This window comes from Myotis lucifugus, unplaced genomic scaffold, assembly GCF_000147115.1.
Source record: "Myotis lucifugus unplaced genomic scaffold, Myoluc2.0 scaffold_36, whole genome shotgun sequence".
NCBI lineage: Eukaryota > Metazoa > Chordata > Mammalia > Chiroptera > Vespertilionidae > Myotis > Myotis lucifugus.
Window position 1 is genome coordinate 2,256,212 of NW_005871084.1, and position 22,367 is coordinate 2,278,578.

The following is a 22,367-nucleotide window of genomic DNA, read 5'->3' on the forward strand; positions in this document are numbered from 1 at the left end:
TAAAAAGAAAATTCAATTTTTAAAAGTCTCACTACCCACATATCTCTCTCCCTCCCCCCCCCTCTCTCTCTCTCTCTCTCTCTCTCTCTCTCTCTCTCTCTCAACAGCTTCCTTTGAAGTATAAATGATACACAGGCCTCCCTTGTTGATAGTACAGGCTTGGTTCCAGAGCACTGTCATAAGAAAGTGTTACAATAAAGCAAGTCACACTAATTTATTGGTTTCCCAGTGCATATAAAAGTTATGTTTACACTATAATGTAGTCCATTAAGTGTGCGGTAGCATTATAGCTAAAATAAAACAAAATAATATACATACCTAAACTTAAAAATGTTGCTAAAAGAAGGCTTACCATCACCTGAGCCTTCAACGGGTTGCTTGTGGTGGAGCTCTTGCCTCCAGGATGAGGGCTGCTGAGTGATCAGGGTGGTTGCTGAAGGTTGGGTACCACATCTATTGACTCTTCCTTTCATGAGAGATTTCTCCTTATCAAGTGATGCTCATAGCATGAGACCCACAGTAAATTTTTTTTTTAAATTGGAGTTAATTCTCTCAACTCTGCCATTGTTTTATCAACTACGTTTATGAACCCATACCCTGAGACTTTAAAGTCTGATCACCTTTTCTCAGTCACTTCTCCCCTAACACCTAGTTCTCTGCCCCTACCTTTATTTCTCACCACCTGAGGACCCCTTAGTTCCTGTAGAAATTTTGCAGGCTTAGATTCTTATGTCACCTATACAACTGTAAAAGAAATAACCCAACTTAAAAGATATTTTAAAAGATTATATTTTCCAAAGATTTTACTAAATCATTTATTTTTTAAACAAAAATATACATTAAATCTCAGATTTACAGAATGTAGAAATAATTTATCCAAAGCAATTTTAAAATTGTTAATATTGCACCCCGCAACATAAGTCTTTGACACATTTGCATTCTCAACCTTTCCCACAATTCACAAAATGGGAGAGAAATCTGAAACAGAATTACACAAGCTAACTTCTCTTTACAAACACACACACACACAAAAAACCACTTACAATTTTTTAAAAATTTACAAGATAAAGAGAAGTTGTAAACTTTCAGAAATTTGCTTTCATAAAGAGCCATACATTCTTTTATCAAACCTAGAAAGTGAACGATGTACATGCTGCGATTTCCTCATAGGAATTCAATGGGACAGGTACTGTGAATGTTCACAGCCTAACAAACAGAATTACTGAAAACACTTCTGTGTCTTTGCGAAAATATGGAAACTGAAAAACAGAATGAGAAAAGCTTCTGGAGAAATAACTTTTGCCTCGCAGTCTTAGAAATGTAGCTACCAACAGCCCTTTTCTCTCAAGATCTAACAAGTGTAAAAGAATGAGGTCTCTGTTAAATACTTTACATATCGTAAAGTCTCTTATAAAACACTTTACATATAGGTAGGCACAAAGTTTGCTTTTCAAAAGAAAGCTTTGCAAAATATTTTGCAATTTATCACTGATATCCTCAGTTTTTTTAAACTTTTTTTTTTAAAAAGCCCATACATATTTAAATCCTTTTTTTTTTTTTAAGAAAGTAGGGGACAAACTCACCCAGAACTACAGGAAGTGGCTAAAGTAATATGGAATAGTAAGAGTAAAGGTATGCAATGTGCTATTTTAACCTCGTAGTAAACTAAAACAGACTAAAACGTTGTACTTATGAAATCTGAAGTAATTTTCTTTGATTGAATTATTAAACCAATTTGAGAACATGAAACCATTAGCCCCTTGACAATTCTGAAAAAGCCTTGGACCACTGAGCTCCAGGTGATGAACATTCATGAATCTTTTGTCACTACCATCATAAATGAAAGATCTTGGTTAAAAGGTGGCATATATATCCATCCCTCAGGAAAATTCTCGTTGAAGATCCCAGACTGAAATATCGAATTCAAATTTTATGATGCAATACCATTTGAATTGAAATACAAGACCATTTTCTAATTCTGTTCTAGATTGAGACTGGCTTACAAATTTCCCTTTGAATCCTAATGAACATAAACAGTTGAACAATAGGACTTTTAAAAAGGTATTCTTGGCTTTGCTATTGCTTAATAGTCCAACCCAAGTAGTTTGTCAACAAGATTATGTCTTCAAAATCCTTGTGACAAGTTCAGTTTTTTAAAACTAGTCCTGAGAGTTTCATACAAAAACAAAAAACAAGACATTTCCTCTGGGTGATTGTTTTGCTCCAGGCAGTTTGAGGCCCGTGCATCAACTCTCCACAGTTCGCCTGTACTCTGCCGTCCCATCAGCGATTATTGCGTCCAGGGGCGAGCGCTTCTTGCGGATGCTGCGCCCCGTGGAGATGAGGTCCGCGTAACCCCGCTGGTGGGAGAAGGCGTAGGCCGAGCGTCTGGAGGACATACCACGACGGAACACATACGGCCGCCGCTTCCACTGCTCTTCTGCTTTTAATCGTTTGCGATGCTTCTGAATCTACAGAGGGAGAGAGATGGGTCAAGGCTAAACGGAACGGGCTGACGGAATGGAGATGAAGGCAGAAGAAGCCGGGCCAACAGGACAGGGACAGGATCAAATGTTAATGGAGGACCTATAACAGGCTTTCCCACAACATTCTGAGGCGGGCATCACCACCCTCACTTTATAGATGAGAAAATGGGGAGGGAGGGAGGGAGGGGAAAAGGGAGGGGGGGAGGGGATAGATAGATAGATAGATAGATAGATAGATTAGAAGTGTTATGTGAGGTTTAGATCTTGGAGCTAGAAGATGGGTAACCTAAGCTCTTAAGCTCGTGCTCTTTCCAATTCCTAAATCAGACTGCTTCGGGTTCAGGAGGAAATTCTTTCCCTCGTTGCTACTGCACACACTTGTCGTGGAAAAGGGAGATCCAGGGGTTATGCAGGTTGCCTACCTAGCACCTACTCTCTGATGGAAACTGAATTCATTCAGGTACCCTGTGCTCCATACAGCCGCATTCCTCCTGGGACCTGTGCCACTCCCAGGGCTGGGACTGACTCATCTCCCTTGCTCGGTACAGGCCAGGAATGAGCATGTGGCTTAATTCTGGCCAATGAGACTGGAGGAAAGTGGGCCGGCCCTTCCAGGAAAAGTCTCCAGGCTCCTAAAGGGAAAATGATAGAGTACTTCCCTGGATATAGACATGTCAGGATGCAGCGATGCTGGAACTGCTGTAGATCCATCCTTTCACTTCAAGATGAAAATAGCAGAGGGGAGAGATTAAAAGAACCCCAGTACTTTTTGATGGCATTAAATTGCTCATCAACAGAGCCCAAAGCCAGCTAATTATTATGCGAGTTGTTCAGCCACGTTATTGTTCAGCCACAGCTTTCTTGTATCTCAAAGGATCTAGCTACAAGGTGACATTTTTCTTTAAATGAAGAAAGAAACCCGAACCTATTTGCACGGCAGAATGTTAGTAGTGTAATTGTTAAACTGAGACGATAGATCTATGGGGGTTCTATGCCATTTTCCCTTTCAGGTTTGATGATTTTTGTAACAAAAAGCGAGCAAACAAAAATGCCTACCCCAAAGGACTTATTTGCAAGATGGTGTTAAAGATATAGTAGTCATAAAAAATGTTCATACCAAACTTCAGAAAAGCTTAGACTTGTGTAGGAAAGCTGTTTTTAAGTAATGCTTTTTTCTTTTAATCCTCACCCAATAATATTTTTTCCATTGATTTTTTTTTAGAGGGAGTGGAAGAGAGGGAGCAGAGGAGAGAGAGAAACATCGATGTGAGAGAGACACATCTCTTGGTTGCCTCCTGCTCGTGCCCCGACTGGGGCCTGAGATCTAACCTGCAACTGATGTATGTGCCCTTGACCTGGAATTGAAGGAATTGAACCCAAGACCCTTCTGTCTGCAGGCGGATGCTCTAACCACTCAGAAAACCAGCCAGGGTAGGAAATGCTCTTTTGATTTTTGTGAGGGGCACTCAGAGCTAGGACAAAGAGTATTTTTTCTGTACCTTATCACTTTCTGATGGCCAAATGGTCATGGACAGGAAGCGGATGGCAACGACGGGCAGTAAGCACACTGCCACGGTCAAAATGATGGTCAACCAAATGTATGGCTGTCTCAGAGCATTTGAAGCTGTGCCTGTAAGAAACGTGGAGAAAGAGTCACAGGGGTCCTCCCATCCTAAGGACACAGGTCCTGTTCCATAGTCCATAAATGGATCCCCTGTTGAAGTTTTACAAGAAGCAGATTACCCTTCCAAAACGTCCCATCACTGCTTACGGAATCAACATTTTAAAATCAGATTACCTACCAAATTTTGCTTTGCTTAAAGTCTCTGGAACAAGACAAATGTGCATAAGTGAACAAATAAGGGGAAAAAAAGTGCATTTGTTGACAGGGTGCATTGATTAAAAATACAGAATTAGGCAATCTACACTTCTGAATTTTTTCAGGAACTTAAAACAGCACTTTCCTATTTACAGTTTTGGTTTGAAACTCCAAATACTAACTAATATTGCCACTTGTGTGCTAGGCTTTATCTTAGGTGTATGACACAGATCATGCCATGTAATCAGTTCTGAGAGATGAATATTCCCTCTTTGCCATGGAAGGGAATTGAGTCATGAAGAAGTACCTTGCCCAAGATACCTTGCCCAAGATAAGAGAACTAGCTATGGCAACTCCCGAATTAAGACCCACATCTGACTGACGAGATCCAGGCATTTTCCAGTTGATGTCAGAGGAAGTAACAATTCATTTCTATAATACAACCAGATCATCACAGATACTACTCAATTTTAAAACTAGAGCCAAATTTTTCACACAACATTGTACTTACACTGTAAGTTTCTAAAAATAATGGTCTTTTTTAAAAATTTATTTTTTATTGAATATACGTATTGGGGTGACATTAGTTAATAAAATTATATAGGTTTCATGTATAGTTTTTTAAATGTGGTTTCTACACTGAAAAATGTGTCTGGGTTTAAAAACGAATCCCCATGGGAATAGTCTAAGTCACTAGATACTAACATTTTAAAACCAAGTCACTAAAGAAAAATGTAATCTTAAAAATGATCTCAATCCCAAGAAGAAAAGGGTTACCACAGCAACGGTCTTTTACAAGCCAAAACTGGTTGTAAAAAAAGAAACAACTAATCTTTTACAGGAAACCGAGTTTATGGGGATTTTTTTGCCATTGTAAATCCAAGCTACTCTATTCAAAATAAGAAGTTCATAATTTCCAATTCATGATATTTATTTATAATATTTATATTTATAAACTCAAATTCATTCCAGCATTTGTCAATTTGTCCTATATTTTATACAGCTGTAAACTATTGTATTTTCTGTAACTGTATTTATTGCTCTGAATACATATCTCCAATGTAGCCCACTTAAAAAAAAATTTTTTTTTTAGCCTTAGTCAGTTTGGCTCAGTGGATGGAGCGTCGGCCTGTGGACAGAAAGGTCCCAGGTTCGATTCTGGTCAAGGGCACATGCTTGGGATGTGGGCTTGATTCCCAGTGGGGGACATGCAGGAGGAAGCCGATCAATGATTCTTTCTCATCATTGATGTTTCTATCTCTCTCTCCCTCTCCATTCCTCTCTGAAATAAATAAAAATATATTAAAAAATAATTAAAAAAATTTTTTTTCAGCGAGGAAAGGAGAGGGAGAGATAGAAACATCAATGATGAAAGAGAATCACCAATTGGCTGCCTCCTGCACACCCCTCACTAGGGACCGAGCCCGAAACCTGGGCATGTGCCCTGACTGGGAGTTGAACTGTGACCTCCTGGTTCATAGGTCGACACTCAACCACTGAGCCATACCAGCTGGGCAATGTAGCCCACTTTTGAGTTCTGGAATTCTATCATATGAGATTTGTACTTGGATTAGCTGATTTTATATTCTTAGGTCTTTGGGTTATTTCCATTTTCAAAACATAATTAGAAATGTTGCGATACAATGTTTGTACAGATTACCTTTCCAAAATTTGATGTGTTTTACCTTAGAGTATTTTCCCCAAGTGGAAATACTTGTCAAAGTGTACAAAAAATTGAATAGTTCATTTTTTCCCCAGATAGTGTTTTGGAATAATTAAACTGTATTATTGTGCTACCAGCAATACAGGTATTCTGTTCCCCAATAAGCTACCAATATTAGGTTTTACTGGGGGCGGGGAGCTTTTATCTAACTTAGCAGATACACAATTATATCTTAAGTTTATTTTAATTTGCTTTCCTCACATCACATTACCACCCTTCCAAACTATCACCATTCAATTTCTTCTCAGGACATTAATTTTCCCTAGTAATAACTTAAAATTTGATATTTTTCTGTACATTTATTTTTGGAATTTAGAAAGAAAATACCAACCTGTAAATTTAAATGCAGATGGAAAGAGAACATGTATTCCAGCACTATGTAAGTCAAACATGATGCCAAAATAAAGTGCAATGCTTCCAAAAATTGAAAAAGCATTCACAAAAGTCCAGTAAGAAGTATCCAAGCCAATCTGTTGGGAAACCAGAGAAAAACAGAGCATTCACTTTGTGGAGTTAACAAGAAATAAAGGATCTAAGGATTCTGAAAAACAGAATTCAGCAACTTAGGCATGATTTGACTGGAATACTGACCAATTAAACTATCCTTGGCTCAAGCAAGAAGTAGGAAATGTGTTTGGTTATCAGGAGTGAAAACAGCATTCATATTGTGTAAAATGGCAGAGGCTCAGTTGGAGGGAGAGTGGGAGCTAGCTGGACGTGCACACTGGTCTGTAGAAACACAGGTACCAACAGATACTGAAAACAGGTGACTAAAACCACATACCTGGAAATTGACTGTTATCACGAGAGCAGAGGCAATTGTGACAGCAAAAGATTGGTAATCGGAAGGCGCCTCTCCATCCTGTCCCACGGTTTGTAGATAAGCTCCCAGAGGTATGAAGAAGAGGATCATCGATGTTAAAACCCCATGCAATAAGCTTACGAAGAATCTCTTATAGTTGAATAATAAATCTCTTTGTCCCACTACATATAATCCAGGGAATCGGAGACTCAGTTTGTCACTCACATCCTTAAGGGGGAAATACAAGAAGAGTTGTGTACTGTCCATCAAGAATCAAAGAGCTCAGAGAAAGCTTACATGCTTACATGTCACAAGGTATTTATTTATTTATTTATTTATTTAATTAGAGAGAGGAAGGGGGGGAGAGAGAAAGAAACATCGATTTGTTTCACTAATCTATGCATTCATTAGTTGCTTCTTGTATGTGCCCTGTGACTGGAGATCCACCCAAAACCTTGGCATATGGGGACAACACTCTAACCAACTTAGGATTTCTGAAGGCAAAAACTAAACAAGATAAGTCATGAATAGTTTCACTGTACAGAGATCAACATCATTACATTAGTCTAAGGAAGTATATTAATTTGCTATTTATGGAAAGAAAACAAATCAGTAATGTCAAAAAATGTAGGGAGGCTATTTTTACCTCCTCAGAGAATATATTGTTTCTAATTATTTGGGAAAGTATTTTCAAATAAAAGTTGATGAGCTCATTCCCAATTATTCTTTTTATTAAAGTACTTTCTCTAAGAATTACTACTAGATAAAATGTACAATGTAGTAATCTGGGAATTAAACACATAAGATTTAGAAAGTTTTAAAATAATTTATTTTAAAATGAATAGGTTATTATAGAGATATACTACTAGTATATTGTCAAGTGTCTTATCGAGAAAGTCTTAGTGTCCAAAGGAAAATGATCAACTCCAGTCAGTGATTCAACCCAGGCGCAAAACTTCTCTTTTCTTACCACTCAGCAAGAAGCACAGCAGTTACTCTTGTTGCTGGACACCAGAACTATAATAGGGTTTACTCAGAACCAAGTGAAAACCAAAAGAATGCACCAAAATATTTGCTTTGATTCTCTCTCATCATTGATGTTTCTATCTCTCTCTCCCACCCTTCCTCTCTGAAATCAATAAAAATATATTTTAAAAAAATATTTGCATTGACCTTCTTTAAGAGGCGTACAGAGTATCCCTGTCAGCACAAGGCCCCTACCTGGTCGAGCAGCCCCATGAGGAGCACAGGCAGGCTGGAGTACAGCACGTTGTAGAGGGTGATGAACCAGTCTTCATACGCAGTCTGTGGGGAGATTACAGAGTGTGTTACCAACCAGGAAACACTGGCAGCCTAGTCAACATGTATTCATCTGCTCTGTCAAAGCAGGGATATTCCCAGGTTGAGTGGGACTTCTGCCCTACATCTACACCTGCAGATGGCATAAGTCTGTTTCTATGTAATGGGCAGAATAAAAAACCATTCCACAGACACTAACTTCCCCCTAAATAAGTGGGGAGATGTACCCCAACAAATTTTGGGAAAGGAGTCTATTCTATTTTAATAAAGTTGGAAACCAAGTCAGTGTTTGAATTCTTTTTATGTTCCTTAATGAATGAGAATACATAAAACCCGTTCAAAAGCACATAAATACCATACAAATCTTCTTTACTCTTATCTTGCAAGTCCAGTATTGCCATTCAAACACTTTCTAAAACAGAATTCGGCTGAATATAAGAACTATGCTTCTGAAAGGGATAAGTAGGGCTGTGCACACACCCATCCTCAGGGTGGGACAGAGGAAACCTTACTCAGCACCAGCAGTTGTATATACCGTCCTGCATGGAAACAGGAAGAAGGCCCCAGCCCTGCTCAAGGTCACTCCTGGCCTGGGTTCCTGAGGCTGTTCTGATAACCATTTGTCTGTGACATAGCATCAAAGAGGTTTGGACAATCAGAGACACTGGCTTAGGTTCATTTTTCACTAATGATATTTAACACGTTAAGTGCCCAGCCTGTTTTGTCTTCCGGACGGAAAGTATAGTGTCAGTCACCAGTGACTGACTGGGCGCTTAACGTGTTAACTGCTGTATCACTATTTTGACATATTACATATGCCCACCATTCCTGTTACAGCAAAAACTAAAACTCCAAACAAATGGAGACATAATAGATCTATGGTCATCTAAAATTTGCATAATGCCTTTAGCCTTGGTCATGATATAATTTTATACTTGCAAAGTTGAACAAATTGTTATCACTGTTCTTTAATGGCAAGGTAACTTAGAAAAACATTTAGGGTGAAGGCATAGTCCCTGTCCCCTGTATTAATCACTTCCTGCTTAAAGGACCTCAAAGGGTCTCTTTCCTGTCCTGCACCCTGACTGACAGAAAAAAAAAGCCAACAGACCAGGAACAAATTCTGCCCCTTTAAAGGCAAAATAAGACATTGTTAAAGCACCAGAAACACTTTAGAAAAGTAATCCATATCTTAATCTGTGCCTCAGCTATTAAGAGACAGAACACCAAAAACTGCCAATCATATAAATAATAATGATATTACCTGTGCAGAGTAACCGTTGAAGAAGGAGTACCAGAAATGAACCAAAGTAAATGCAAAGTTTTTATAAAAGAAGTATCGTAGGAACTTGCACATCCTGATGTAAGACCACCGGCCATGCACCAATAGCAGTCTCTGCAGGTATCTGAACTGAGCAAAGGAATAGTCACTGGACATGACAGCTTGCATGCCTTCTTGTCCACTTATTCCAACACCGATGTGAGCAGCTATGGGGCAGAGGGAGAAGATACTGTTAGTCATAAACCTATTTAAAGGCAAAACGTTGATGTGATAATGTTTCCATGGCAAAACAAAAAACTGACATTCATGGAATAATAAATATGAAAATTCTTGCTCTCTAGCCTCCACTCCACCTTCTGAACTAATTTCAAAGTCAGAGGTAGTAGTTATCAAATAGTGCACATGGTTGGGCCTTCATGAACATCTGTGAAAGGATCTCAGGTGAATGCGGAATTCCAGTCAGATTATCTGCCCAGCTCATAAACCATCCTTCTCACCCAAAGGGTGAGCCCTAATGTGTCTCTGACTCCCCAGCCATAGCTGAGTCAGCCATGGGCAGACACATAATCTGAGGTGGATACTATGAATTGTTTCTCAACCTTCATTCCATCCTGTTCTAACTGAAGATGGGAATGCCAATAAAAACCCTACATTGCCCAGACTCCCTTACCACTAGGTTCTTTGTGAATTAAGTTCCACTGTTTCGACCCCCTTGATACATGGAAGAAGTGAATCAAAGCCCAGCATCACTTCCTATTTTGGCATTTCTACAACAGAGTTCGTGTCCATTCTCCGGCTGTCAGATGTTGACTGAAAGAGGTTTGGACAATCAGAGACCTCTTAGGTTCATTGAAAGCTGCAGAGGCTTCTTATTTGAAAAGCTCTGCAGAGGATCCTCACAGTAGAATCTCCTCTAGTGAGGAATACTAGATGTTAGACATGCAGCCTAAAACCAGCTTTTTCAGTCCATCTAGAGCTTTTTTGAGTACTCCGACCCCTGTATTAATCACTTTCTGCTTAAAGGGCCTCAAGGTGTCTGTTTCCTGTCCTGCGCCCTGGCTGACGGAAAACCCAAGCTGGGCCCATCTGTCTCTGGGCATTTGGAATTAGGATTAGGATGTGTTTGTGTTTAAAACTTTAACATGTAAATTCTTGAGGTGTGAGATGGATATATTTCTGAGGGGTTCTGAAGGCAGAGAAATGTCATTTAGAGAGAGGGAGAGACAGACAGACACGGGGTTCCTGGTGAGGCTTCAGGTCCTGGCTCCAACATCTTCTGAGGCCTGGCCTTCTTGGGCAGCATGAGACATCTTTGTATCTTTTAAAATAAATTTCTTTTGTCTTAAGCTAGTGTTAGTTATTCCCCAACACAAGTAATCAAAAGAGTTTTAACTAAGTTACTATTAAACTTTCAAAAACTTATTTATAGCCTATCATTACCTTAAGACACTCTTTTTTTTTTTTTTAAATGTAGTGGGGAAGGTTTCCGGAATAGATAAAAAACGAGTCACAATTTTATCCATCGTTCCAATAGTCTTTAAATTGTGTATTCAATGTAGAGAATTACACATTTTTTCTAGGTCTCAGAAGTCATGAGAGGAAAGACAGACAGTGAGATCATTCAAGAGAACATGTGTTTGGAGAACACAACCTATTACTCAGACCCTGAGAAGTGACTGCCAACCCAGCAGGGTTTCCAACTAAAAGAAGCTCCAAAAAATCCTTCCCCATTTGCAGAACACAAGGTCTGGCAAATTCAAAATGGAGTCATTTGTGCAAACCAAGGTTTTCAACAATATTATGCAATTCTAAAAAATAGAATAAATTGCATCTCATTCAATATTTATGACCTCTTTCAACGCATGCAAATAGTTCACTTGACTGATCATGATTACCAACTACTCTTTCCTATCCAACCACGGCTTTCTTTCCTGAACAAGCCACATAGGGAAATGTTGAGATTATGCTGGAGCTGAGGCCGAGGAATGCCTGCCAAACTTTATCTTCTGAGCAGACCAAGGACAGTGTGTGAAATGATTCACAGGGTGATTCAAGGCAACTGAACAGATGCACTTCATAAGGCCACACTGGCTTTTCCCCTAAAATCTAAATATAGATTTTTCTGAAGTTCCAAATATGGTTTTAAATGCCTCTTCAAAAGACTCCATGATTCCTTAACAAACAGATCATTTCCTCAAGCTTTTTCATTCTCAGGGTCTTAGACCAAGAAAAACCACCCACCAGTCAGTAGACATCTTTAGGCACAAGAGGAGAGGGCAGCATATGAGAGTCCTAGGATCCTTGCTAGGGGAAGAAACATGGTGGGTTGCAATTTCCTCTGCTTCTACTGTACTTACTGCTAAACATGAAACCTGTTAGCCAATGGTCAGATTTTTTCTGACACTTAAATTTCACTCTACTTTTTTTATAAACAACAAATATCCCCCTCACCACTGTATATTGTTCTTGATGCAGTTGAAAGAAATTAGTTTTCTGCAAAGTACAAAAAGGCACTAAAAATACTTGGATAAAGCTGATGACTTCCAAGGAGACCTCAGAGTTTCCTTGATTTTTGTTGCAAATGGATGCTCCATAGGTTATATATAAAAGCACCTGCCATATAACAGCTTAATAAAATTGGTAAAACAACTTAAGAAAAACAAGTCTCTATAAGATCTATGTTGACTTCTGTGATCCCTTGGCTATCAGTTGGTGAACTCAGAGGAACAAAACATTTTCAAGTCTAAATCGTAAACCAGAGGGTAAATCTGTAAGGTAACCCTTCCCGCCTCCCCAAACATCTAGGAGTCTGCAGTATAACTGAATACAAATCATGTTTGAGTTTCTTGCTCTTTTTGGCGCAGCTAGTTGAGTTACTGATATATAATGGAAGAGAAAGAGCTAGGTGCAGAGAAAATAAATCTAATTCAGAGCAAGAAATGCCATTTGCATGGTAGCACAAGCACATGCAAAACACAGTACAGAGGAATTAAACTGGTAGTGGTGACAGACACATAATAAAAAAGCAAGAAGACGTACATCATACAGCTGACTCCTGTTGAAGAAGATAAAGTTGGAATACCCTTAGTATATGTCAAGGAGGAGAAGAGACTCTAAGAAAAGAAAGACAGATTCATGAGTCACAACACAGGCTGAATATAAAATCTAGTTATACATAATGCATTAAGATACCCAGCACAGCAGGATGTGCATATACACATCTATAATAATAAAAATGTAATATGCTAATTAGACTGAACGTCCTTCTGGATGAAGCTGGGGCTGCAAGGGAAGCCTGGGTCCCAGGTGCCTGCCAGCGGCTGGAGGAAAGCCCAGGTCCCGGGTGCCAGAGGGAAGCTGGTGCTGGCAGCTGGGGGAAGGAAGGCCTACTCTTGCACGAATTTCGTGCATCGGGCCTCTAGTGTAGCCATATAATCGCTCATCCTAATAACATCACAAAGCTGGAGGTGACATCAGAGATAATTTTCTTGTTTTCAGATGAGCATGTTGGCAGTAGGATGAGAAGTATTCAAGTCTCCCTAGTTTGGGTATTTTCATTACAAGATCACCCTGAAGTAATATAGGGAGGGGAAAAAGGACCAGGATTCAGACATGTTGATGAGGTTTGGTTCCACATCCTTTAATACCCACACAACTGTGTTTCTCTGTATGAATCCTTTAATTTATGGGAACCTAGGGTCCTACAATAGCAGGAGGACCGTTGGCAGTCTTTCAGGGAGGTCAAGAAGCTGGTGAGACCATTTTGGAGCTTTGCTTCAGTGCCAAATGTGTTACTCTGAGCTCACTGCAGGTCTCCCAATGGTGAAGTTCTAACAGATTTATCAAAGGCAAGAAGAAAGCTTAGGGGAGGGAGAATAATCTCAAAACAAATACAGAAAGAGTTCAACTATGTATACCAAGCTTAGCAGAATTTTTAACAAAACTGATTAAATAGCAGGACTTTTAATAAGCCCCAAAGAAACATGGGAGAAGTTGAAGGAGAGGAAAAAAATCCAAACACATAAAAGGAAACAAGGATAAATTCACCCATATGGAACTTGTCTTCTACTTGGCATTCTGCAAGGAGCATTGTCATGCCTGCTCTCTCCTACTCGATGGGCTGTAAACTACCTGAGGGCAGGGTCACAGGTGTAGCCATCCTGGTAGGGCACCTTTATTAAATATTTGCTTTAGGAAAGCCCGAGCAATAAGATTGGAAAAAACTACCCTCAAATCTGTTCCCGCCATCAATTTAGTAATTCAGGTTTCATTGACTGCCTGTGTAAGACTCACTTTTGATCATGTTTACATCATTGGCTCCGTCTCCAATCGCCAACGTGATGGCTTTCTTGTACCGCTTCACCAGGTCCACCACCATGGCCTTCTGCTTGGGGGTGACCCGGCAGCAGATGACCGCACTGCACTCGCAGGCCAGGTCAACAAAGTTCTTCTGCCTCTGTTCTTTTTTGGCTTCCAGCCTCCTTTTGCTTTGCGTCCGCATTCGTCTTTCTTCTTCTGTCCTTGGGAACTTCAGCTTCAGAATCTTACTTGTCTTGGTCTTTTTCTCTAGAAGAATTTCATTCTGTGAAATCACAAAGGGAAAGAATTACTACCATTTTAGTTTTTATATCAAGAGTCCCATTTCCTGCCCTGGCCAGGTAGCTCAGTTGGTTGGGCATTATCCCATGCACCAAAAGGTTGCCGATTTGATTCCGGTCAGGGTACATGCCTGGGTTGCAGGCTTGGTCCCTGTTAAGGGGCATGCAGGAGGTAGCCAATTGATGGTTCTCTCTCACATCGATGTTTCTCTCTCTCCCACTCTCTCTAAAAATCAATAAACTATTCTTACCAAAAAAAAAGAGTCCCATTTCCCAAGGTTTTGATGATGGGAAAGGATAATTCTTGGCTTATATTATTGATTACATTGTTCTATTTATTGAAAATCTACTATAAACAATTAGGAAATAGAAAAATGTACAAAGAAGAAAATTTAAAATAACCATAACCATTGATTGATAAATCAGGTATAACCACTATCACCAGTTTGCTGTAATTCCTTTCATGTACCATAGAACATTAAGTTTCAAACTTGGGAAACTGCATTTTCATTTATTGGCTAAAAGATTTATGGGCTGGTAGTTAATATGGCAAACCATCTAAAATTGGTCCATAATGAACTGCTTTAGTTTGAGCCAAAGGCACAGACACCCTAATGATATACGTACCAACCAAGAGCCAGTGATTATTAAGGCACGGTTTCCGCCGGGTGGAAAAAAAGGTTCCTGCACCTGGGGTACAAATTTTGCATATACTCCACCTTTATTCCTCTGGTTTTCTATTCTTGTGTTAAGAAGAGCACTGGGGGAAAGAAATTTAAGTGTTTAAAGTACAAGGCTGTAAACAGGCCCTTCACTGTGAGATAATTTTGGCATACTAATATAATCTCTTTTTAACATTTTGGTACAAAAACATAACATAAAATTTATCATTAACTATTTCTAAGTGTACAGTTCAATAGTGTTAAGTATATTCACATTGTTGTAGAACCAATATCCAGAATTTTTCATCTCTCAAAACTGAAACTCTATACCCATTAAACAACTCCCCAATCCTCCTTCCCCCAACCCCTGCTACTCACCACTCTACTTTCTGTTTCTATAAATTCGACCACTCTAGATAACTCATATACATGAAATCATACAGTATTTCTCATTTTGTGACTGGCTTATTTCACTTAGCCTAATGTCCTCAAGGTTCATCTATGTTGTAGCATTTGTCAGAATTTCCTTTCTTTTTTAAGGGTGAACAACATTTTGTGTATCCATTCATACATTGATGGACATTTGGCTTGCTTCTACTCTTGGCAATTGCAAATAGTGCTGCTATAAATATGGGTGTGCAAATATTCTCTTTGAGTCCCTGCTTTTAGTTCTTTGGGATAATACCCAGAGGTGGGATTGCTGGATCATATGGTAACTTCATTTTTAATTTTTTTGAGGAACCATCCTACCATTTCCATAGTGACTGCACCATTTTACATTCCTACCAGCAGTGAACAAAGAGTCCCAATTGCTCCATATCCTTGCCCACACTCAATATATATAATAGCTATCCTAATGGTGTGAAGTGATATCTTATTGTACTTTTAATTTGTATTTCCCTCATAATTAGTGATGTTGAACATATTTCATATGCTTGTTGGCCATTTTTATATCCTCTTTGGAGAAATGTCTATTCAAGTCCTTTGCCCATTTTTTAATGAGTGATATACAACCTAACTAAGTTTTAATTCCTCCACTATGGGGGCACCATGTTCTTGGTGCTTCATTATTTGCCAAAACAGCACAAGAAAGATAAAATTGAAAATATATTCACAAAAACACAGAAGGAAGACAATCTTAATCTGAATTATAATACCGGGGTGAACCCTACTGTATTATGAATGAGGGCTGTTTGGCAGAAAGAAACTGATTTCCACATAAAGTCTGGTTTAGAGAAATGCTCAGTGCTTTCTACCAACACATTATTGAGAAGACCACATATAGCACATTCATGTGATAGCAAAATGAGCACAGGATTTTGGAGTGGAAGGGACTGTGATTATCTTATCCAATCTCTTCATGTTACAAATAAGAAAATGAAGCCTGGCAGAGATGATATGATTTGCCTGCAGCAGGTTGATGGGAAAACAGGAATGAAGACTCAGGTCTCCTAACTCTCAGCCCAGGGCTTTCCTCATTACACACACTGAGCCATTATTTTTCACCTTCAAGAACACCTTTCTCAGCCTTGACACTATTGCAGTCTCAGGCCAGATCATTCTTTGTTGAATGTGGCTATTCATCGGACTGTAGGATGTTTCGAGCACCCCATTGTGATAACCTGACTCCAGACATTGCCAGATGTTCCATGGAAGGCAAACTTGCCTCCCACTGAGAACCACCGCACTAGGGGATTAGTTATCTATCCATTTTCCACATTAATTTAATTTTTATTTTCAAGTTGAAATAAGGAGTGACCCCTAAAAGGCTGGAAGAGAAAAATATGAAGTTACCCATTCAAACTATTCTATAGGATGGCGATCTAGATTCTAGAAAGATGATTCATTTCTGTAAAGGTAAATTGAGCTAAGAACATGATCATAAAATCTGCTTCTTGCATTCACTTTATCTTCTAATTTAGCTCAGAGCCCAACTTTCAACACTTTTAAAAAAGAACAGAAATATATTAAGTCTCCTATCTATAAGAAATAAACAAAACCATATGGTAATTTAGTCAGATTACTTGAAACCAAGAAACTACTTAAGTCAACATATTAGTATTTATTTGTCCATTGCTATTTTTAAAGACCTAAAAGCACAAAGAGGCATGATTTATATACCTCTATTCAAACAGAACTGATCTACTTAAGATTATAAGGCTACCGGTTTTGTTTGTCTAATTTAGCAGTGTGCCTAATACACTGAAAGAACTCAGAAACTCTATCATCATCATTAGAAGGAAGACTAATGACAACCATCAACTCCCTCATCATCTTAACAGACTAGGCTGTATGTTAAGAGCTTAGTTAATTGGCCTTGAGGCATCGTAAGGAAAAGTCTGGAGGAATAAAAGGAAGTAACTCTCAAGCCAGAGGCAAACACATCCTGGTAACTGTGTACAGCACATGTGTAGCTTCATAACAAGTCAGGGTTTTTTCCTTATACATTTCCAGGTCCGCTGCACTCTTATTTAGGGCCAATGAGATACTTCAACTTTGAACTATCAGGCCTGCCCAACTAGACAAGACTACAGATGTAACCAACCCAAAAATTTCCCTCCAGGCAGGATTGTGGGGGCTTTCTTCTATTTTCCCTCGGAAAGGTACAATTCCTAGAAAAGACAATACGTGAATGTAATTCACTTTAATTTGTATCAGAAGACAAGTCCCGAGGACTTCGAAGGAATGGGGAATGATGGCCCCTACAAGGGCAAATAATGTGGTACAACCATGGTAACGCGGAGCTGCCTGTGGTTCTTTTGCTTCATGTAAACAGAGGAAGCTGCCTGCAGTGACAATCTAGCTCCCATCTCCGTATCTGTGTCTTCTACACCTAGTCCTGTGTTTATAAAAACGAGACATTATTCTCATCCTGTAGGCTTGTCACTTACTTTATATCTTCCCCATAGCAGATAGTAGTTTCTTCAGTAAGAAGTTCACAGGCAAATCCTATATTTTCAGCAGTTTCTACAGCAGAAAAAAATGAAGTCAGATGTCATTCCTACTGATGAACTTAATAATCAACTTTATCTAGTAATAATGATTTTTTTCAATTAATAAAATAGGCAGATTCAATCAACTATGCTGTTTTTCCATAACAATGTATAGAAATCACAGTTTAAAAAATCCCTCTTTCTGTAATAAAGTAAGTATAACTCAAAGTCTGGTTTGAAATCTTTTTAATAATAAAATGTGCTATAGCATCAAATACATTAACTGATTATTTAATAAATCATTGTTCACTGAAATCCTAAACACATTCAGTTCATGTGGTTTAATCATTCTGTTATGGGGGGTGAGGAGATAACCAGTTCCATCAACCTTCATTCACACAAGGCTCCTATTGAAGCCTTTTTCCCCTTTTGTATTACCATCCATTGGTATTTTTTTAAGGTTGGGACTGTGCTTCCCGGAGCCTAGCAGAGTGTGGGACCCACTGCTGATGTAAATCAAAGCAAGAGAAATTATCTGGTTTCCCGTGGAATGCTGGGGATTAAAGTATCAGCCCCAACCAACTCTGTTCATTTCTAAATTTAAAATCTTCCCTTGTGTATGAAATTTTAATTATAATTTATTTTCAAGCAATAAAACAAGCAAGAAAATAATAGTTGCTCACTGTTTGTTATTCTAACCCATGCCAACAAATGGCAGTGCTGGGGCGGACAGAAGGGACATGAAGGACGGCCCCTCAGGACAGCAAGCCATGTCTGGCTGGAGAGATAAGACTGACCACAATCAGCAAGATTCAATCAGGAGCTCAAGTATAAGGAATAAATGAAGGAATATGGGGAAGGACACAGGGTGGGCTGGTATAACAGAGAAAAGTTTCTTAGGGAAAGTGTTCATGTCCCAAAGAAAGGCCAGTGTTTGTGCAGGATGGAAAGTCTGAGAAGGTCATCTCGGGCACGTAAACAGGAACTCTGAATATTTGCGAGTAAACAGACATGCTTCCCTACACAATGAATTACCCTTTTTGTCTCCAGTAAGCACCCAGATCTTAATGTCTGCTTTTGCAAGTTTTGAAATGGTTTCTGGGACTCCGTCCTGAAGCTTGTCTTCAATAGCTGTAGCTCCCAATAGCTGCAATGAACATTAAAAACAACAACAACAATGAATTAGCAAATAAGCAATATGTTCTGTAATAACAATTTGCCAACCTACATAGAGAAGAAGGGCTAATTATGTACCCTAGTCGGTTCTCTACTGGAGTGGATGGCTGGCATTAACAGGGAGGGTTGCTGTGTTTCACACCCCAAACCAAAATAACCAAAATAGTTTTTCCTAAAGTAATTGACCAAGTCAACAATGCAAGAACAAAATCAAGGACAATAAAAACACACTTTCATTATGTATATGTTACTTTAAACAGACATAAGTCAATTCTTGCTAAAGGTCATTACTATTTGCTGAACATTTTCCATTAATCTAAACTGTACAGGCAGTGTTTAACTCTGAAAATTTAATTTACAAATGGTATTTTTTTTCTTGTTTCAAGAGTTTGCAAAATAGAAATTATTTCAGTAATTCTCACTATGTACTAAGTATAGTCTGGCTTGTTACTGTGTAAAAATCATAATTTTAATAAGTGATATAATAATCAGAATAGAACCTGTTTTAATGCTTTCTGTTTCTCATAATGGCAACTTGTATTTTGCTTGCTGAGGAAAAAAAACACTCAAATGACCTAATTTCATTGTACCAGTTTCAAATGCTGAAGTTAGACTTATCTTTCAAGAAGGAAATCAAAACTTAATTAAAATTTCCAATTTTGTTTAGAATATCAAGGGGAAAAATTATTAAGGTTAAAACTCACAATTAAGTCTTTTTCAATCTCCTCATACACTTTATCCAGAGCTTCATCCCGGTTGGTTGAGGCCACACTGGCAGCCATGAACTTTTTATTCCATTCTTCAAATTCGTTTTCTTCAATTTCCTTGTAGCAAAGGCACAGGGTTCGAAGAGTCTCATTTGCAAAGACCTGTTTTATTTAGAAGACAACCATCCACACAAAGAATAGTTAACTTTGTGTAATTCAAGATCAAATTTGAGATCTTACTTAAAATAATACAATAAGAGAATTTAAAAAGAGACCATGAAAAAAATGATGGATTTGGACAAATACACTTTATAGAGGAGATTAAACAAATACTTTGTTTTTCCAAGTATCTGTAGGACCCTAAATTAGTTATTTATTTCTAGTTCCCAAATTATTAAAGGGAAATGTAAACCTTTCTTCTAAATCAAGTCACTAGAGTAAAAAAACACACACACACAAAAAAACCTTTTTCTTTTCATGACTAAGAAAATAACAGCCAAAGAAAGATGCCTTGCGGGTGTTAATGAGGTTGTAAACACAGGACTGACAACTTTATAATCTGTTCCCACAAACTGTGTTACAAGCCCAACCAACTATGCGCTCTCAAGTAAGTGTTATTACCTCAAACCAATTCTGAAATACACGAGCCACTGTTAAAGCTGACATGAAACATTTTAATGAAAAGGAGTGTCTGAAAATGTAATCATAGAGAGCAGATTTAAGCTATTTTAAATGGTTTATATATGAGCAGTAAAAATGTTTCATTATTTCACACTAACATGGGTCTAGCCAAGATGGCAGAACTGGTTCACCCAATTAAGTGTCTGCTTTCTAAGGTTCTTTGGAAGGTTCTGCATTTGTTTGATTAAATTTATATCCTCATGAGAAATAATTACCCACTGTAACTGCTTTAATAGCATATCTAATCTCCCCCCCCCCTTATTTTTATTAATTTCAGAGAGGAAGGGAGAGGGAGAGAGAGATAGAAACATCAATGATGAGAGAGAATCATTGACTGGTTGCCCCCTGCATGCCCCCCACTGGGGATCGAGCCCACAACCCGGGCGTGTGACCTGACCGGGAATCGAACCTTGACCTCCTGGTTCATAGGTCGACACTCAACTACTGAGCCATGCCAGCCGGGCAACAGCATATCTAATCTTAAAATGTGACCCCAATTAGTAAACAACATATTCATCAGGCTTCTTTCTGAAGGATCTCTGGGTGGCTTTCAAACTGGACCAGACCCTTAAAGTAAAGGGAATAAACCACCCTTTATTAAGCACTTACTAAGTGCTGGGAACTGTGCAAGATACTTTCCCTTGCAACAACCCTCTATGATAGGAATTATCCTCTTCCTCTTTCACTCGACAATTAATGACTCATCTGAGACATCAACCACCTTCCTTCCCCAAGGACATAAAACAAGTAAAGAGAAAGAATTGGAACACCAGGTCTGACGGAAATCCTCCATACTTCATTGCCATCCTTATATAGAATCAAAAAAACATGAAGATTGGTAGGCAATTCCACAAGAGAATTTCCAGAAGCATTCTGAATAATTGCATTATCACTGGACTAAGTACATAGTCCTCTTAGATAACAAGTTTGAAGGAATGAGAACCAAACCAATTCCCTAACCAAGGTATCAGAACTCAGTCATCCAACACATGGCTTTGTCATGCTTTGTCACACATGAATGCTTTCTTCCCTTCAGTATATACGAGGAGGCTGGTGGAGTTCTTAGGATCCACACAGATATTAAGACTACAGCTCAGTGTGGTTGTGCAGCTTGTTCAAGGCCACTGGAAGAGAGACCAGTCATTCCTGTGGGCCAATCTTGCCATTCCTGCTGACCTGAATATTGGGAAAGGGCATGGTCCATGGTCATTTCCAGGAAGTCAGCAGCAGGGGCAGAACAAGAGCCACCAAATGTTCCTACTTTGGTGTTCTTTCCACTCAACCACACCAAGATTAGGGAAGGATCAACAGTTAACATACAGCTTTCACTTGTGCTTAAGAAACAGTAGCAGAGAGTGAGTTTGGAACCTGTGGCATAAAGAGCGAAGGTGAGACTTACATCCAGGGCATCCTGTGTCTCCTGTTTGGTAGGATTCATTCGATGTAACCGCTCGTAAATCACAGTGTCAGCACCTTTACAGTAAAGCCTGATACTGCCTTCAGGGGTTCTTACTAGTAGCAAGGAAAGGAAAAGCAAAGAATAAAGTTAGGTTTGATTTCTTAATAGAACACTACATTGATAAAGTTAATTTAACTATCACTCTGCTAATAATGCACTATTAGTTTAAACTCATCAATGTACCTGGAAAAATGTTGCTCTCAACAAAGTGGGTAAACCACTACCTACATAGAATGTACTAGTGAAGTAAATATGAAAAGATTTCTTTGGTCACTTAGCTTTCCATATCCTTATTCTTTCAGCAAATACTTACTGACTCCATGCCCTGTGCTAGTTTCTTCCATAGAAGCTTCTTTGTCCATGCTAACCAATAGGACTCTTTCTTGCCTGTAAATTCTTATTGCCTTTGATACTCAGATCATGACATGACTCCTCATGACCTTTTTTTTGTTGTTAATCCTCACCTACGGATATTTTTTTTCCATTGATTTTTAGAGTGGAAGAGAGAAAAGGAGGGGAAAGAGAGAAAAAGAGAGAGAGAGAAACATCGATGTGAGAGAGAAACATTGATTGGTTGCCTCCTACATACACCCCAAACAGACTGGGGATCAAACCTGTAACTCAAGTATGTGCCCTTGACCGGGAATCGAACCTGGGACCCTTCAATGTGTGGGTCGATGCTCTAACCACTTAGCACACCAGCTAGGGCTGTGACTATTTAAAAATTTTTTTTAATCTAT

At 38.8% G+C, this 22,367-nt stretch overlaps 1 protein-coding gene across 6 annotated transcripts in view; it reads right to left on the bottom strand.

Moving 5' to 3' along the window:
- Positions 1-797: 797 nt before the first annotated feature.
- ATP8B1 (ATPase phospholipid transporting 8B1) overlaps positions 798-22,367 on the bottom strand; it is a 109,651-nt gene continuing 88,081 nt past the window's right edge. For all 6 annotated transcript variants that reach the window (XM_014454403.2, XM_006087137.3, XM_023752627.1 and 3 more), the window contains 12 exons: positions 21,568-21,680; positions 19,485-19,649; positions 18,640-18,751; positions 17,563-17,638; positions 14,637-14,769; positions 13,705-13,993; positions 9,394-9,617; positions 8,052-8,135; positions 6,813-7,058; positions 6,360-6,498; positions 3,986-4,116; positions 798-2,471 (listed from right to left, as the gene is read on the bottom strand). In XM_014454403.2, the coding sequence (XP_014309889.1) occupies positions 2,247-2,471; positions 3,986-4,116; positions 6,360-6,498; positions 6,813-7,058; positions 8,052-8,135; positions 9,394-9,617; positions 13,705-13,993; positions 14,637-14,769; positions 17,563-17,638; positions 18,640-18,751; positions 19,485-19,649; positions 21,568-21,680 (1,937 nt within the window). In that variant the 3' untranslated portion in view covers positions 798-2,246. The remainder of the gene's footprint in view (positions 2,472-3,985; positions 4,117-6,359; positions 6,499-6,812; positions 7,059-8,051; positions 8,136-9,393; positions 9,618-13,704; positions 13,994-14,636; positions 14,770-17,562; positions 17,639-18,639; positions 18,752-19,484; positions 19,650-21,567; positions 21,681-22,367) is intronic.